At 43.1% G+C, this 19262-nt stretch overlaps 1 protein-coding gene across 1 annotated transcript in view; it reads right to left on the bottom strand.

Moving 5' to 3' along the window:
• Window positions 1-15380, bottom strand: part of Pde1c (phosphodiesterase 1C) — a 429900-nt gene extending 414520 nt beyond the window's left edge. Inside the window, exon 1 of the mRNA XM_028758345.1 lies at window positions 14956-15380. Within this exon, the coding sequence (XP_028614178.1) occupies window positions 14956-15040 (85 nt within the window). The 5' untranslated portion in view covers window positions 15041-15380. The remainder of the gene's footprint in view (window positions 1-14955) is intronic.
• Between the last annotated feature and the right edge of the window lie 3882 nt (window positions 15381-19262).

Genomic DNA, 19262 nt, shown 5'->3' with positions numbered 1-19262 from the left:
ATATGGTGGAGGAGGCCTGCAATGCCAGCATTCAGGACACTAAAGCAGCACATTATGAGACTGAGGACAGTCTGGGATTCACAGAAAACCCTTATCTTAAAAGAAGAAAGAACCAAAGTAAAAAGACATGTACCGTTTTTCTAAAAGAAATTCAAAGGATAAACCGACACATGGCAAAACAGGGTCAACTTTACAAAATGAACAGAAGAGTTATATGCTATCTGTTAACTCTCGAGTAGCCAACTCCTAACGATTCACTATTACACCTGTAGATAAGTGCATCCTGTAACATTGTCAGTGACTCTTGGAAAGCAGAAGGATTTAAGTACCCAATGGTACAGAATCTACAGGAACCACCATATCCTACCAACTCTCACAACACTGATATGCATATTGTTTGTGGAGACAAAAGTAAATAACATATTATGATAGCACGTTTGAAAAAACAATAATGTACATGTTCATTAAAAAACATTTTTGTTCGGGTAGATGTTTAAGAAAATGGTCACATTTTCCCACATGTTTTGGGTAGGATCTTGGGTCTTCCCTGCCAGTCTTTATAATTTTTTTTCTGTAATCAAGTACAGCAGCATAATCATAATCATTGTTAAAACAATAACAATGGTTATAATGATGCAGTGAAAATAAGCGATGCTTTCTTTTAAAGAGCTCTGGTATGCTAGCTCTCTCCTCGCTCTGCAAGGAAGCACCGTGATTCCCATAAGTGGAAAAAAAGATGTGGCTTGCCAGCACCCTGAGGGACTCTTTCAGTAGGATGATTATAGCTGCTATGACAACAGGGGAGGATGTGACGTCACAGAATCATCCAGTGACTTCGGTATTCCTGTCCCAATGCAGAGCTCTCAATGCCAGCTGGAAATCCAGCAGAGACCTCATTAAGGGCATCTGCTCAGTAATTACCACAAGTTTCCCCTCAGCACACATCCAGCTCTGAAAACAGCCCTGCCAAGGAACTCCAAGGCCTGATTCAAAGGGGCCCCCAACCTTGCACTCTGCAAAGCTCAGACTGACAGTCAGCAAGAGATGTCAAGTTCCAGCCATCAGTAAATACGCTTTAATCAACAGAGACAAGGAGCAAGAAGCACAGGGCATTTACTGGAGCCGCAATGCACAAAAGCCTCGGGGTATTTAACTAAGACATCTTACATTGCATGTCTATAGCACATTTAGTGTTTCCATTAAAGAAAATCTAATATGCCTCTAATATACTGGAGAGAAGGGCAAACGACAATGACTATACAACCCAGCAGAGAATCTGCTGCAATACTGGAATGTATAATGAATTCTCCTGCAAGGAGTGCAAAGTCCCAAGACCCTAGTCACACAGCACCAGCACAGAGCCCTACATAGAGACAGGCAAAATGTTACAGGGGAGGTCAACAGACAGAAAGGGTTTCAAGTCCCAGCCTTATTACTGAATCTCATGAGCCTAAACTCCCATACCTACAAACTGAGACTAATAACGAGCCAAAGGTTTGTTGAGAACTTGTGCCTAGGACTCAAACAAAAAGCTCTCTCAGAAAACCTTTATGGAAAAATTAGAAGGACATGTCAGTGAATTATTTGGTGCTTTATGAAATTTGAACTCTCAAAGTTTTCCCGCAAATCAAAAGCCCGGTACCAGGAAGGGGTGACCTCATTATTATCTAGTGAGGTCCCACAGAACCCCAAACACTACAGGTTATTGACACTGTACTTGTTGCCGCTCAGAAAAATGATGGTGAGACCCTATTGTTGAAGATGCCACATACTTAGGTCATAGAGCATAGAGAAATCAAAGTGGTACTGAACTGGATGCTTCCTCCCTACTGGGTAGCTTTTATAATGCTGGAAGGAGAAAAACAACCATCAGTGAGACCTTCGAGCTACACAATGACTGATGTGGCAAGGCATGCCCGTTGGCGGAATAGTAACACAAATATCATAGGAATAACCATTTCCTGACTGGATGTCTGTCAGCCCTGCTCCACAATATGAACCCCCATCTTTGTCACCAATATTAAGCCATGAACCTGAGGATAAACAGGACGTAGGCCCTACAGGGGAAATTATTATGATGCTCAATGGACATAATGTTAAACCGAATCCTAACCGCTTAGGATTAAGTAACTAATGAATCAATGCATTACCCGGCCCTCCTCTATTTGCAATAGACAGTGACTAACACAAAGACACAAAACTGGCCAGAGTGCATAAGATGAGGGACTGAATGATTGCCCATCCCTAAAGGAAATGCATATACCACAATCCTCCTCTCGAGGATCAGGAATCATTGTAGAAGAGGCAGAAAGAGACTGATCCAGAGGCAGTGGATAAGTACAAGAAAATGTTTGGACACAGGAAGGCAGCTTTACATGTGAACTCACATGACAAAACCTATACAAGTCCAAGATAGACCAAATTCTAGCATGGAGAAGGGATTTGGACACACAATCCCACCCTAGCAGTGGAGCGGACAGCAACGTAAGCTGCTAGAAGGAGAGACAGCTTCCTCTAAGAGAATAGCCTCTAGTCAGCTGACCATGTTGCAGTGGAAGGGCACACATTTATGAATATTCGAGTAAAATAAATTGGACTTCAAAATAAAAAATATTAAAAATAAAAAGAACACAAAGTTGTATGGGTATGAAAGGGGGGATGGATCTAGAAAGGGTTTAGAGAAGCAGACATAGGATCCAAACACGTGTGAAACCTGAAACCCTTGTAGAACTAAATTTTTCAGTTTCATATATTCTTTCTCTCTCACATAGTTTCTCTTCCTTTCCCGCTCCGCCTCCCCTACTGTGAGTGTCTTCATCTTTCTCTATACTACTATTATGATGCTCTCATATTACTGTTATTAGTATACCCCTCACCAGCCCAGAATGTTCCCAGCATTTCTCCTTGACCGCCCTATTCCCATCCTCTTAGCTCAGTGATTCCTAAACAAGGCTTCGCACCAAAGTAATCCCCAAGATCTTCCTGGAAAAAACTGGCCTCATTGTTCAGCTGTAACATGAAGCTGATAGTTGCTACCCCACAGCACCATCCCAGCAAGGGCTTGAGATGTAGCTGATTCCTACTTCTACAAAACTCGGTTTGAGAACTCTGACATTGCTGGTACTGTTGCAAAATGATGCTGTTGCTTTGGCGGCTCCCAAAAGTTACATGTGAATTTACTGTAAACCCCAGAAACTCTACTCCTATAGATTTAACCAAGAAACTAGATACAGTTGTCCACACAACATCTTAGACATAAATGAGTATGGCAGTATTGTTCAGAAAAGCTCCAAACTGGAGATAACTGGGCCCATTGGATAAGTCCCATGATCACTGGAATCTAGAATAGAATATTAGCAGAAGTTATCTCTGGATAATGAGGGTCTTTTTTTCCTCTGAGCTCATAAAATTAATATGGATCATTTTTACAGCAAATGAAATTTATAAGGCTATCTTTATTCTATTTTTTAAAAATGAACTAAGTAGTTAGGAAAGTGGACCACCTACTGAACTGAGAGCCTACAAGACTTCAGCATTGTTCCAAAAAGGGAATTAATGTTCAGAAGGATACCGGAAAGCCCAGCTATAATGGGGGAAGGTCGAACATGTGGGAAGAGCTGGCTGTTATGTGATAGCAAGACTGTTCAACAAACACCCACTGATTCTCTACAGGGCAAGGAGAAAGTACATGTTTATAAACAAAACTCTGGTCTTAATCACTTCCCCCTTTAAATGGTTCATTGTCTTTCAATGTTCTTGAAAAAATATTTACCAACGAAGCCTTCAGTCAGACCTCTGTTTACCTCTCCATCCATTTCCTGACCCATGTGCCTCTGCTACCAAGCCAACAGATCATCCCAACCCTCCAGCCCAATACCTCTCCATAGACTGTAAGTGTATTGCGATCCACAGATACGTTCATCACACAGTGCTGTATCCCACATGGCACCCATACCTGTCCATCATACAGCAGCATAGGTGTCCATAGAACACACGGGACAGTAAATGCAAAGTCAGGGCTAATTCTTTTATCATATTGTATCCCTGGCACCTATCTTGGTCTTTTTTATCACATTATATCCCTGGCACCTACCAGGATAGCTGGTACGTGGTAGGAACACCATAAAGACTGTCTCAGTGGCCAGTGAGGGGCACTATAAAGTGTGGGCCTGGAGATAAACAAGAATCTTGGAAAGCTAACAAACTCTACCCAGGAGGGTGGACTTGATCCCTCTGGCAAGCAAGGGGTGAGCCATTAGAGGTTTTGAGACTGGCAAATCAGAAAATGTTTAGTACCCGAATATAACTGGATGAGGTGTACATAAGACACTGAAAAAGAAAGCTAAGGAGGCTACTGGGTCTCCAGTTCAAACAGCCTAATGTTCAGAACTGTGAGGACAAGATTCATTGGGCTATCCCCTTAAGCATCCTCTTCCTGAGGAGGACTCAGGGCCCACCTACTTTAGGAGGCAACCATGACACTGATTGCCTTACCCAGCCAACACACACATTTAAAATGGAGCCGTGCTTTTACAGGGCCTGATGAGATAGAATCTTGCATAACGACTGTCCAGTCACCCCAAAACAGGCTACTCAAAATAGCCGCTAAGTCCAGGCTTATGGTCTTACACAGCTGGACTAAGATACGAATCTTTCACACTTTTTCACGATCTCAAACAATTGGCTTCACACTTTTTCACAGTCTCAAACAATTGGCTTCGTAAACGATCCGAATGAGAAAGAAAATGCCCATTTTAGAAAGGTGGGTTTCCCTGGGGCCCTGCAGATGGTTAGGAGCACGCTTAGCCCTGAACAACACAGACTCTGTTTCCCACTGGATGCTAGAGTCCCCTTCAATACTAATTGGGTTGATTAAAAAAAAATAAATCTAAAGTAGCTTCCAACCATTAAAGGATCACGAGTCACTAGACACAGTGGGACTCTCTGGGAAATTCTAAACTAATGACTTTAAAATAGAAATCCATTCCCTTCTCCACCACTGCTTAAAACCTACCATTGAATTTGGGTTATCTAGTTCCAAAGTGCAAGTAAGACAACATTAGCTTTCTCCAGGTGCTAAACTGAGAGCAAAAGCTTCAAAGGGCTAGAGGGTCCCACTCTCAGTGATGACAGAGCAAACACCTAAGCCCACAGAATTTCCTCCAGATTTGGAATGAACTAAGGAGAGAAGAGGGAAGGGAAAAGGAGGTAGGCTCTTAAGCACTTACAGTAGTTCCCTTACTGGGGTATGTCATAGCATACGTAGACAGCATCATTCCTCCTTAACAAGCAAACAAGACTGAGAAATTTGAACAAACAAAAGAAAAACTAACTTTCCTAAGTGTTGACCATAAGAGCTGAGAAATTCCATTTTGAGTTGCTCTAAAAATGCAGGAGGAATAGTTTTTCAACTCTTTTATGATATAATAATTTTCAAATGATTTCTCTTGGCCAAGATATTTGAATAACAGGATACACCAGTCAGCATTCCAACTCAGGGTGCAAACTGTACTGAAGCCCCGCTTACTAGTTTGACTTTGGGTAGGTCACTTCTCCAGCTGTCTGCTTTTAGCTTGAGGAACTAAATAGGACTACCTCTAAAGAGCCCTCTCCTGTGCTGTGGTCACTAGTCCAGAACAGGAGCTCACTCCGTCTCTTTCTTGAATAGCATCTCTGGAATCCTTCCTGAGTCACTCTGCCGTGTACCAAGGAGAAAAAGCACTGCCATTTGGAGAAGCAAAAACAGGAGTCAGAGAGTCAACATAATTGCTCTCAAGCAAACTCAGCAGCAGCATGTGTGGCCTGATTCTCATGGACAGAGCCTTGAGTGGTTTGGGCCTTCATCCAACAGCTACTGCCCTCCACCAAGTGAAAACCATCTCCCAGCAGTTCTGCCTCCAAGCCACCTGGGCCCCTTGGGGAAGAACTGGCTCTCAGGCCAAGCTCCGGCTACAATCCAGAGCCCACCTGCCAACAGCCCAGGAAGTGCCAAGGAGCTCTCCCCAAAGCAGCTGGCACCAATTACCCAGAACCAGCTGGAAGCATTTGGCTGGGGAGAGCCAGACCTGCAGATCCCTGGCCTGAGTGGAAATCTGTCTCACGGTCTTTACTAGCACTTGACATAAGTGGCTGCCTTGGGGCTTGGGAGACAGCTGTGGGGAGCACCATCCGGGGAAGGAGACACATGTGAGTGTGAGAGTCTTGCCTCCTTCCTGCTTCAGAGTTTCTCCATCACCAGAGCCAACAGCCTCCCATAACCAGACACAGGGACTGAGCTTGGTTCTCTCATGGCTAGCCCTATGTTATCCTCCCAACAGCAAAACAGAGAAGTGGCCATTATCCTCATTACCACTGATGAGCCTGAGGCCACAGAGCAAAAGGTGCCAGGGCTACATCTAGAGCTCAGGCCTTCATCACTTCCTGCTCTACCTGGCATCCCAACATAGGTGAGCTCACCACTGCTGGCCTGTCAATTAAGGTATCACTTTGCAAAACTATCACAAGTGGACATATCTTCCAAGGTAGTTAAGTGGTTGAGGGGATGGGAGTTCTTAGACATCCTCCAGGAACCCAGCATATGGAGGATAGGGGGAGGACATCAATATCCGTGCACACCAAATTGAACGCCTTTTGGAAGAAAATGCCAATATCAATACCAAGGCAACTTTTCACCGTGTATCTGCAGCCAGGAAGCAGGTAAATTCTCTGCTCAGCTCCTATTTTCCTTTTTATTTAGTGTGAGAGCCCAGAGGACAGTGCTGCCCATTCAGTGTGGATCTTCCCACCACAGTTAAGTCAATCTAGACAATCTGTCACAGACAGGACCAGAGAAGACTCTCCATTCTCTCAGACTGACCATCAATATGAACCATCACACTCTCCTTGGGCATTTGTCCATTTGTAAGAAAACTTTTCTTCCTCCATGTGACTGTCTGTCCCTCTAACCTCCTGGAGGTGGCCTGCTCCAAGTTGATCCATGAATCATTCTGGGTCAGCAAGAAACGTTTGTTTGTTTGTTTGTTTGTTTGTTTGTTTGTTTTCTCATAGAATCGCCTGTCTGTGAGGGAGAAAGGGAGGTCATGCTGGCTTTTGTCTGGTCCAAAGCCTCAGAGCAACTAAAATATTCAGCTAAGAAGTAAAGCTCTAGACAAATCTCTTCACCTTTCTGAGCCTCAGTTTTCTCCTGTGTCAAATAGGGAGATATTTGTGATAAACCCACAGATGGAGAAAAGCTTAAAGCAATTCTCTTGACGTCAGGAATGAGACAGGGATTCATACTATCTCAACTCCTTTTCAACATGGTGTTCAAAGTACTAGCTGGAGCAATGAGGCAAGAGAGGAGAAACTAAAGGGATATAAGTAGCAAAGAAGAAATCAAATTATTCCTGTATGCAGATGACATGACACTGTACTTTAGAGATTTCCTCCCCCGTGGGGGGAAAAAAACTACCAAAAATCTTCTAGAAACAATACACATATTCACCAGTGTGGCAGGATACAGAATCAAGTTGCAAAAATCAGTAGCTTTTTTACACACCAACAAGCACAGAGAGAAGAATGGTACGCAGTCCCACTCACAATGGTCACAATGGAAATAAAATACCTAGGAATAAACCTAATCAAGGAAGCAAATGACTTCTACAAGAAAAACAGTGAACCTCTGAAGAAAGAGATAAAGATGCCAGAAAATGGAAAGACATACTTGTGGATTGGTAGAATTAAATTGTGAAAATGACCATCTTAGAAAAATACACTCCCAGATTAAATACAATCCCAATCAAAATCACTGTGTCATTCTTCACAGAAATAGAAAAAAAAAATCCTAAAATTCATTTGGAAGCACAAAAGACCCCAGGTAGCCAAAACAAGCTTAGCAAAAAGAACAATGCTGGAGGGATTACTGTTGCAGATTTCCAGACACAGCATAGAGCCTTAGCAAGAAAAACAATATGGTCCAAGCACAGAAGCAGACATGTAGACCAATGGGACAAAACTGAAGATCCAAACATGTTCACATGTAGCTTTAGTCATTTAACATTTGGCAAAGAGTCAAAAACATCCACTGAGGAAAGGGCAGTATCTTTAACAAATGGTGCTGGGGAAAACTGGGTGTCCAACATGGAGAAAGATATGGTAGACCCGTATCTACCATATTGTACAAAAACTGACTCCAAGTGGATCAAAGACCTAAACAGGAAACACTGAAAACACTAGAAGAGAAAACAAGTGGATAGCCTACCAAACAAAGGTGCAGCAAAGGCTCAGTCCCAGTTTGGTGAGAGAAAGCCCATAGAGTCTTTGCTAGATATACATCTGACAGAAGCTTATTATCCAGAACTTAAAAAACAAAGGACCTGTTCGTACAGAGAGTTCTCAAAAGAAGAGAATGGCTAAGAAAATTTATTTTGCAACAGATAGATACCATTACAGCAAACACAGCCAATCAGAATTCAGACATATGGATCCCAGATTCAAGTGATAAATCTGCAACACAAATCGTGTACCTAAGGCTCAGGGATCCTTGTGCAAGAGGGATGTAAAGGCTGAAATAGCCATGGCAACAGGAAATTTTCTATGAGAAGGTGTCTCCTACTGTCAGAAGCTACTCCCATAAAGCCCCACCAATGTGACTACCTAAACATGAGCTGTCAATGAGAACACCAACATATATGCTACAGTGGATGAGAGAAAGTCCATGAACCCTCAACCCTACACAAAAAAATAACAGACAGGCAACTAAGGAATGCTGAGAGTAGGAGAAATAGTCTTCCCCGGGGAAGAGCACACCAATCAATTACCTGGTACCAAATGGTCAACCCTGAAAGCATACAGACAAGTAACATCACACAGACTGAGCAGACATTATATATTTCAGACATGTGTATAAACACACACACACACACACACACACACACAACAATTAATGAGAAAAAGAGACCATGAATTTGAAAAAGAGCAAGAAGAGGTATATGGAAGGATTCGGGGGAAGGAAAAAGAAGGGGTAAATTACATTATAATCTTAAAAAATAAAATATTTTTTGTTTTTATGTTTTATATCCTTTTTTCATATACTACATCCCAACCACAATTTCTCCTCCCTCCAGCCTCTTCCACCCGCCATGTTTCCCCTCTCCACCAGATCCATGCCCCCTCCTCCCCTCAAAATAGAGCAGGTCTCCCAGGAACATCAAACAAATATGGCACAACAAGCTACAGTAAAAATCAGGCACATACTGTCACATCAAGGCCAGACAAGGCTGCCCATGAAACTGAAAAGCTTCTGCAATGCAAAGGATACTGTCAGTAGGACAAAAGAGAAGCCCATGGGATACGATTTTCTCCAATGTTCCACTGACAGAGAGCTAATATCTAAAATATATGAAGAACTCAAGAAACTAGACATGAACAAATGAAAAGGATTTTTTTTAAGAAAATGTATATATAGGATCTGGGTGTAGCCCCACGTTCTGGCTTCCCTTGGGGATTGTAGAATGTATAACCTGTGGATCAATTGCTTCTGTATTTTACTTTCTATCTTTCCTGGAGTCTTTCCCCAAGTGATACTTACAAAAGAAGCCCATAGGTCCTGCCTGGGATGGATTATACACACACACACACACACATTGTTAGAAAGTAGATAAGGCAGAGAGCACACAGAGATCAGTCTGAGCTGAGAAAGACCTGTACCACATGCAATACACCAGGCTGGATCCACATGTGCATACGAGGGCAGAGAGGCTCTCCAACCATGCAGGAGTGAAATGTCCATTCCCACTTTTGGCAGCCAAGTCACCCTTTGTCCCTCTTGAGACAGGAATCTACCAGCAGACCTTGAACCATCAGTTCTGGCTCACAGGGCCCACAATCTGAAGGTGGGACAGGGTCCCTCTTGTCCTGCCTTTTGAGCCACAGATTGTGATCTAAGAACTCCTTGCTTTCTTCCCTCAAGAACAATGCAAGGAAAGAAACAAAGGGCTTGGGGTCCAGCAGCAGCTGCTGTAGGAAACATCCCTGTCTTGACTACACTTCAGTTCTCAATTATAATTTTCCTGTCACTATCTTTGATGGAAGTAGCTTCTTTGCTACATACCCTCCAACTGCACATCCGCCTACCTCCACTTCAGCCAGTGTCTCCTGACACTATAGGAGAAACCGCCATTTTCTCTTCTGAAGGAGGAGCTGTGGGTAGGGATCAAGTAGGCCACACTGGGTGGTTTAACAAAAATAGTGTCTCTGTATTTCTGCAGACAAAGGTCTCTCACAGGAATAAGGGTCTGTTTGCATTGTGGGAGAGAGTAAGGATCTATAAATCCACTTAACACCAACTCCAAAAGAAACGCAAACAACAGAAGGCAAGAAAAAAATCTGTCTGAATAAATAAGATCCTGCTGCACCACACATGGGCCCATTCATTTCACATGAAAATGCTCATTCCCAAGTGCTGTACCAGAGCCAACCACACACGGACTTCTGCACACATCCCTCAGTTACAGTTAATCACGTCCATTGCTGGCTTAATTGTGTCCTTCAGGTGGAAGGAGGGTTGGTAGTGCTTTCTACCTATGCCAATGGTGACCTGTCCAGACTCCTCGATCACAAGCCCATAACACCATAACATCATAGCAAATCATAGGAGAGAACAGAAAGCCATTTTCCCTGAGATATATCCACTATGGGAGGTGTGGAGAGGAAAGCCTGGTGGCAGTGGCCAACCTTGTTCCTCCCTATGTGACTTCTAGAAAAATCACTTTTTTTTTCCTTAGAACTGGGACCATCTGAGTGACTTTTCACGATTGTGAAAAGTGATGGTGTATGTCGGAGAGTGAAGTACCAGTGGAGAGCCTTGATGACACCCCACAGCTATTCTGTCTACACAGAACCCATTTTCAGTGAGTTTTGGCATCAGTTCCCAGCTGGGGAACTCTAGGAATCCAGCCCTCTGAAGCTTGCTCCAGGGGAGTGTTACAATGTTACTGGTGTTTAAGACTGGCTTTTACTTTGCAAGACTGTCCTTTGCCACAGAATATTCAACTCTTCTGGCCTCTCTTCACAGTCTTCGTTAGGGTTTCTATTGCTATAATAAAACACCATGACCAAAAGTAACTGGAGATGCAGATGTTTCATCTTATATTTCCAAGTAACAGCCCATCACTGAAGACTGTCAAGGCATGAAGTCATAGAGCAGGAACCTAGAGGCAGAAACTGAAGCACAAGCTGTAAAGGACTTGATTACTGGCTTGTTTCTGTGACTTGCTCAACCTGCCCCATTATACACTATACCACCCAGGACCACCTGCCTAGGAGTGGCACCACCCCTACTGGGCTGAACTTCCTACATCGATAATTACTAAAGAAAATATTTTACAGATTTGCCCACAGGCCAATCTGTAAGGGGCATTTTCTCAATAATGGTTCTCCTCTTCTCAGATAACCTTAGCTTGTATTAAGTTGACAAAAATCTAACCAGGACACCATTGTATAGATTTTGTCCCCAGGCAACCCCAATTCTAAAACTGCTATGTCTGTCCAGATTCCCCTGGGGTATTTCCTAAGAGAACCATAGGCCCAGTGAGAACCAGAAGGGAAGTATTCTTTTCCCAAAGAGAGGGTAAGGATCTTCCAGGAGCAGGGAGTGTTCACAACATTGTCACAGGGGGTAACTCATGTCTCCCATCTATAGTGACCCCAAAATTCCCTTATCACCATAGGCTTTCCTAGAAGAATCTTTTGCATCTTTAGGGCCCTATGAACTCCTTAAGCAAAAAAATTTGACCCAAAAGCTTTACTAATTAATAGACTAGAAGTGGTTCCGTTCCCACAATAGAAGGTCCGATGCCTAAGAAAAGGCATCTGGGACCATCAGGACTTGTTCGGGAGTCTCTCCTACATGGTATTGGGGGTGGGGTTCTGATCCATCCTGCTGGAGCAGACAGTGAACCAGCCGCATTTCAGCATCTGTCCTGACTGTTGTATAATGGTGTTGTAAGGAAAAGGGTCTTGCTTGGAAAAAAATACATGTAACGCATCTGACAAAATGTACTTGAAAGGCTTTCAAACAGGTATGAAAATGCACACATACATAATATATTAGTTCATATCAGCTATATCAATTATATGATTAGCATATGGTATAGCAAAGTAATTAACATATAATAGCAATTATATAGTGGGTATAAATAACATATACTACATAAATGTATAGGTTTTAGAAATTAACAAGTGATGACTTCACCAAGGTAAAACAGTCAAGGAAAATGAGAAAGCAATTTTGCAAAATTCTAAAACTTGTTGACTTGAGATGCTACATTTCACCTCTCAGATGAAAAGCTTTTTAAGTTACGATGTCCAGCATTCATGGCAGTACCTAAGAACTCTGACACCCTAATGGTGGGCACATTAAGTGGTAACTCTCTCCAGACAGTGATTGAGCAGAACATTTCAAAGTCCCTAAAATTATGCAAGCAATTGAACCAAGCAATTGCACTGCTCAAAGCTTAACCTTAAAAAGTATTCCTAAACAAAACTGGACTTGTTACAATTAACATTCACATGGCAGATGAGATTTTTTTTATTCCTTCAGTATTTTGCATACTATAATTATCACATAGAAAACACTCATGTTTAAATAGACCTTACAATGGGGGGGGGAGGGGAAGTATTCCTAGGTACCCTCAAGGGTTTTGTTTTTATCATTGCCCATAATGGTGAAAAGTAAGAACTTAAGTAGCCCACAATAGGAGACTAGTTAAGGGAATACTTCCCATAGAACAGGACACAAAACTATCTATTATTAAATATGAAATTTCCAAACACTATGATAAAACTGTGCCTATGTAAAAAAATATTAGAAAACATAAACTGGGAATATTAACATTTAGCAGCAAATGATAAAATGAGTGAATTTCCTTTTTAAATATTTGTATTTTCTAAAATGTATTAGTATAAAAATATTTAAAAAATATTATTTACTTATTTACTTCTATTTTTAATTTTTATTACTTATAACATGTTCTTGTGGACATGTCATGTAATCCCCAGTGTGCAAAATCCCTGAATATAGGTCCTGAGTCTACATGTCTCCATAAACTCCTCATAAATTAGTTTAATGTCTTGAATGAGTACAACGATTACTGTTTATTGAATTTTTGTCATGTGGCAGACACTGTGCTAAATCATATCATTTAACAGAGTGAAATTTAATAAGCATTTGTTGACAGGGGAGGACGACAGATGAGAGGATGGAAGGGAGGAAGACTCAACAATAGGACCCACATTTGCGGCTCTCCTCTCAAAGAGGCTGGTGCACACTGAGGGCCTTCTGACCACTAGAGGACTGGGCTCTTCCAGACCTTCTTTCCCTAATGGGAAGGAAAGGAGTGAAGGTAGAAGAAGATCACACTAAGATCCTACATCTTAAGGAGACATACCTTTTTTGGAGGATAAGGTCTGATGGGAACTATCAGGTAAAATTTAAAACTTTCTTTTGAAAGTTCTTCTACTGAAGTCAAGAAAATTAAAACTTACGTGACCTTTAAATGGACAGTTTTGACCTTGGGAGCTTTTATTTCATTTCTAAGCACCTTCTCTGAGCACAGACTATTGCTCAGAGTGAAAAGCAAAGAAGCCTTGTCTCCTGAATTTACAGCCAAGTGAGGACTACCCACAGGCTACCACCAGCTGATTCTAGGCTGGCCAGCTCTGGGGTGAACTCTGGGGTCTGCGGTAGGGATGTCTTTCGAGTGGGATGGAAAGTGGAGGAGGGAAACAAGCTAGTGAAGGATTTCTCCATGCTCACTTAGGGGGATGGCATTCCTGGCTGCAAGAACAACCTGGGGAAAGTGTCTGACAGGTGTGATACAGTGTATCTGGTACGTATTTACTCTGTTCCACAAACCCTGGACCACTTCATTAGGAGCACAAGTAACCCAAGATTAGCTCCTCGTCACTGGTCTCTTCATAGCTCCAGCACTTCCCTACTATACCTCCAGTCAGGTGGAGTCAGAAGCAAAATAGGGTATACCCTCATTCTCAAGGACGTTGTGAGGTTAAGATTGAATGCTATGGTCGCTTGAGCGCTCTCTCAAGAACTGGGGAAGAGCACCTGTGTAACTGCTTCAGGCCTGCTGCTTGCCAAAGCTGACATTCCAAAACGAAGCTGCCCCATACCTGTCTCCATCTCCCAGGTGAGCCTATCTCCCAAGAGTACGAAGATACCAGGCCTTGACAAGTCATTTCAAAACAGCAGAAACTCTGTAAAACTATAGCGGACAGACCTCTTCAAATGCAAGTTAACTCTGGGGTTAGAAATCTGAGGATACTTCCAGGCTCTTCTGTCCCACCGTTCACTCCTGGTGAATAGATTGGAACAGAAGAGCAGAAATAACAACATACTCCGGGTTTTTTGTTTTTTGGGTTTTTTTGTTTTGTTTTGTTTTTTGAAACTTTCCAGTGGCGAGATACATATTCCCTCCCTGCCTGCCTGAATCGTGCTTCTGGGAGCTAGGGACTCTAAATAGACCTAGCCGTAGGTCTCCCCGGAGCTCTGACTTGGTGGTCTATGCCTAGATATCAGTTACTCTTTGTTTCTATGTCTGTCCACTTCCTTCGGTCCTTTCTGACTCTCTCTCTTCCTCGTTCTTATCTCCTCCATCTGTCTTCATTCGTCTCTGTCCATCCTCTTCTAGACTTGTTAACAAAACCTCAGCGAGGAAATCGGTGTAATTGAAAACCGATTTCAGCGGGATGCCAGCTAAAGCAATAGAGAAGCAGGGACAAGCCACATCCCGACTCCTCCACCGGCAGGTCACAGTTTCTAGGAGCTCCTTCCAGCCAGCACCCTCCAACCCACATTTCCGTGCCCATCCCCTCCCCGCTTAGAATCCGCCACTGCCATCGCCACCGCCACCGGAGGGTGTGCGAGGACGCCAGGACCGGCCCTGGGTGCAAAGTTCTCACCGATGGTGAAGCTGTACCCGTCGATGCTGAAAGTGGCGCTCCTACATTTCTTGAAGCCCTCCTTCTTGTGGCTGGTGTCCGTCATGACTCCTGCGCCCCGAGTCCTGGCTTGAGCCTGCGCCCAGCCTCCCTCCGCTGCACTGTTACTGCAGACCGCGCTAGGTACAAGCTGCTCACGCCGGCTGCAGGCACCCAGACCTGGGAGCTAACAATCAAGGTTCCTAATGAAACCCCTGTGCCCCTGCCACTGCCCCATCCCGAGCCTGCTGTAGCTGCGACGGCAGGGGGACTGGCAAAGCTGAGTGTAGCTGTGGGCTGGCCCGGGCTGCCGCGCCCCTTCGCGCTCCGCTCTCTGGAGGCTGGGGGAAGTTGGAGGACCCCGAGGGAGTGGCGGGCACTGAAGTCGTGCTTCTTCTAGGTATGTTTTCTCTGACAGAGAGGAGAGCTCCCCCAAAGCACATCAAGAGATGGAGAAGCCAACACCTCAGCCGTGAGACGCCCAAGTTTACTCCAAACAAGGAAGTAGAGCAATTGCCACGCCCACTTCCTCCCACAGTTGTACCCAGACCTAGCCCTAAGCCCTGATAGTAGTACTTCTTAGCAGTCCCTGATCAGAATATAATTACCAAAGTAACTCATTTGTGGGTGAACATTTCTACAGGAAAGCTCTACGACGTGCAATTTAATTTAAACAATCTATATCCAGCCGCTGGCCCAGCTCCTTTAATTTTGAGTTTGTCAAGTGCACTGGATTCCAGTGTTTGTGAAGGTGGAAGAAATCTCAAGGGTCCTATAGCTAAGTCTCTACTGACAGAAAAGGAAACCGGGGCAAAGGAGGACTTGGGACCCAGAAGGCTCACTTTACGACCCCATATCATGTGCCGCTGGGTTTGACAAACATCTAAAAATGATAATGTTTAGCCAGACGCATGCTGGAGATCCACAAAGACCAGAGCTGAGTCCCACACGGGGGCAATCTCCCACACCCAAGGTATAACAAAAGTAAGATTAAGTCCACCTCATTTGCTAAGCAGGAATTTGTCACAATTAACAAATTCTCACCAACATTAAGAGTCAGACAAGCGTGTTGCTAGGTAGTTTCTGTTGACTTTAGAAGACAATAGATTGGGGACCCAATAAACCCCTTGAGCCCAGGCTAATTACACTTTGGAAATTTAGTCTTTCTTGATTCGATGGACTTGTAAAGAAATCAGTTTGTTGTGTCAACAGTAGAGCTGGGACTTGAATGTCAAGATCTCTTAGTGACGTCCTAGAGCCACACTCACTGTGATAGTTTGATGGCAAGACAAATTGATCATAAAGACAATGGGTACCACAAACCTCCTTTTTCATAGAATCGTCCATCTCTTCACCAGAACCAGGGCAGCACCCAAGCCCTACTGGTGCATTCAAGCATCTAATCCTTCATGTGTAGCAGTCATGTCTGGAAGATGGAAGTGTGAAAAAAAGCTCACTGACCTGAATGTGGGATCTAGCTCTGCCATAAGTGAAATGAAGATGTTCAGAATTCCCAGACTCCCTATATGGTTCTTTCAGAGAGGATCAAGTGAGGAAACACGTCAGACCTGGGAACAGCATGGGCATGTGCGCTCAGCAAACACTGAGAAAAAGGTCTTATGCATGACGATAACATGTCTGCTTATTATTGCAGCCGCTAATTTTATAAGAGGATTTTATACATAACATTATATATAGTATATGTAGATATATACATATACACATATACACACGTGTATATATACAAATACACACATATACATACACTATATACAATATATATATATGTATAGTATATAGTGTATGTGTATGTGTATGCACTTTACATAGCAACCACTTAAAATTTCTAATCACCCTCTTTCTCCAGACTTTAAACATTTAAATGAAACATTTTTCTTCTTTTGTGCCAGAGAAGGTCCTGAAGTGAGGATCCTGGACACCCGAGTTAGCATCTCCCATAGTAAATTATCTAGAAAAAAAGAGCCTAATGTGATGGAAATTTTTTCCCTGAGTTAGTAAAATTAAAATTATATTTAATCACACTTAACAGAAAAGCTTCTTGAAATATAATCTATCAAAAATAATAACAATGTGATCATTTATCTATCCCCTAAGTGTGGTAAAAATAACTTACCTGAACATTTAGAACTGTCTAAAAACTCTCTCTCCCCAGAATCGTTCTCTTTCTCTCCCTGGTTTTAGATATAGCACACCTACAGAATTACTAAATTCACTGTCTCAATCCTAAAGCAGCCTTCTCTGTGCGGGGCTCTCACACCAACTAAACCAGACTGAGCTCAATGCTAGCATTGTCTCAATCCTAAAGCAGCCTTCTCTGTGCAGGGCTCTCACACCAACTAAACCAGACAGAGCTCAATGCTAGCGTTACAGAACTCAGGAATGAATGAGTTTGGGTCTGAGAGCAGAAGAAGCATAGCTTGTACTTGCTCTATTACAAGTGCTCCGTCGAGAAATGTGTCACAGCAAGAAAATCAAGCTGAGGCAACCAAGCAAACACAGCGGTCCTCTCTCTTTATTGTTGGAGCAGGTGTCATCAGATGACATCTGAAAGCCAGGACCACCCTGCTCTACTTCTATAAACCCTGCAAGGTAAAGGTGAATGTTACATTTTTAAATAGTTTGGCACGTTAAAAATATAAAGAACTCAATTCTCCCAATTCTCACATACTCTGTAGCCTGTCTTTAGATCCTTTTCTCTGACTGAGCTGCCTTGTCTAGGCTTAGTAAGAAAAGATAAGATGCAACTTCTCCTACAGTAATTTGATATGCTAAGGCTGGCTAGTATCCATAGGAGGCCTCCCCTTCCTTCTTAGAGGAGAAAGGGGGGAGAGAAATAGTAGGGACTGGGAGGAAAGGAGGAAGGGAAAACTGTGATCTGGATATAAAGTAAATATATTAATGAATGAATGAATGAATGAATGAATGAATGAATGAATGAATGAATGAAACAATATATAAAGAATTCAAAAGTTAGAAGTGGTAGTATACACCTGTAATCTCAGCATTCAGAAGACTGAGGTGGAAGGATTGCAAGTTTAAGACTAACATAGAAAAGAAGAGAAAAGAGAAGAAAAGAAAGAAAAGAAAAACCAAGCTCATCTTGAACTAATGACAATCCTCCTGCCTCACCTTCCTAAATGCTGGGACTTACAGATATGTACTATCATGCCCCGGTTGCTCGCTGGTTTTTAATTTTTATATTTCTGGAAAAAGACAAAGCACTACACAGCATTTAGAAACTTTTCTCTGGACTTGCAGAGCTCAGCTTGTTCCCAGGTTTTCTCTACCCCACCCTCAATGCCTTTGCTGTTGGTATTGACCAGGGAGTCAGTATCTTCCACTCCGTCTACTGTGCTCTGAGCAGTGCCCTCCGGCTGACTCTCATACACCCATCTTTAGCCCAGACCACCTTCCAGAGTGGCAGATACCTTGAACCCACTCCAGCAGCTAGAACTCTCTTTCTTCCCATTCCTCCTCCAGAGTTCATTTGGAATACAAGGTAAGGGGAAAGCTTTCAAATACTTGCTCACTCCAGCCCCACCTTTACCACTCCTTTCCAAGCTGTCTACAGGGAGAAGAATCTTACACTTGACTGGATAGAGTTCCAGGTCATTATTTGGCCTAAACTTAGCATGGCAAAAGTCTCTGCTAGGCCAGTCTGGCACCTCTGTGAAAGCTAGAAAGGAGGCCCTTCTTCCCTGGGAAAGCATCCCAACTTTGGGACAAACTGTGAGCTCAGTGACTGGACTCCAGAATAAAGGTTGCACACAATGGTTCTTTATAATGAGCCTGCTCTGGGTCCCTGTCCATAATACTCTCAGAACAGCATCAAAACCACATTCTGACTTCCAATAGTGCCATTCCCGTCCACCCTTCTGTCCACATCAGACATTGTTCTCATAGAGCATCCATGAAGTCCTGTCAGAGCCTCAGTCTATGGGCAGCTGACATCTCCTGGTACCCTTCCTGTGTTCTTCCCTGGGTCCAGGCTACCACTGTCTCTCACAGAAACTGTGACAGTAACTTCTATCTACCCAGTCATCTGGCCTTCCTACTCCAAGCCATTAACCACCCCAGCATTGGGGGAGATCTTTTAAATAAAAAATGTTAGTAATGTCCTTTCCCTGCCTAAAATACAGCAAGAATCCTTCATCACTAACAGCAATTTTTTAGAAACAAAAAAGCCTCTTCCATTGCTCCATGAGGCCCTACAGTATCTTAGGAAAAGATGAAGACTATTTGCAACTTATGCTCTCGCTCAGGGGTGG

This window comes from Grammomys surdaster, unplaced genomic scaffold, assembly GCF_004785775.1.
Source record: "Grammomys surdaster isolate TR1022 unplaced genomic scaffold, NIH_TR_1.0 126197, whole genome shotgun sequence".
Lineage (NCBI taxonomy): Eukaryota > Metazoa > Chordata > Mammalia > Rodentia > Muridae > Grammomys > Grammomys surdaster.
Note: the sequence above shows the minus strand (reverse complement) of the source record. Positions and strands in the feature narration are given on the sequence as shown.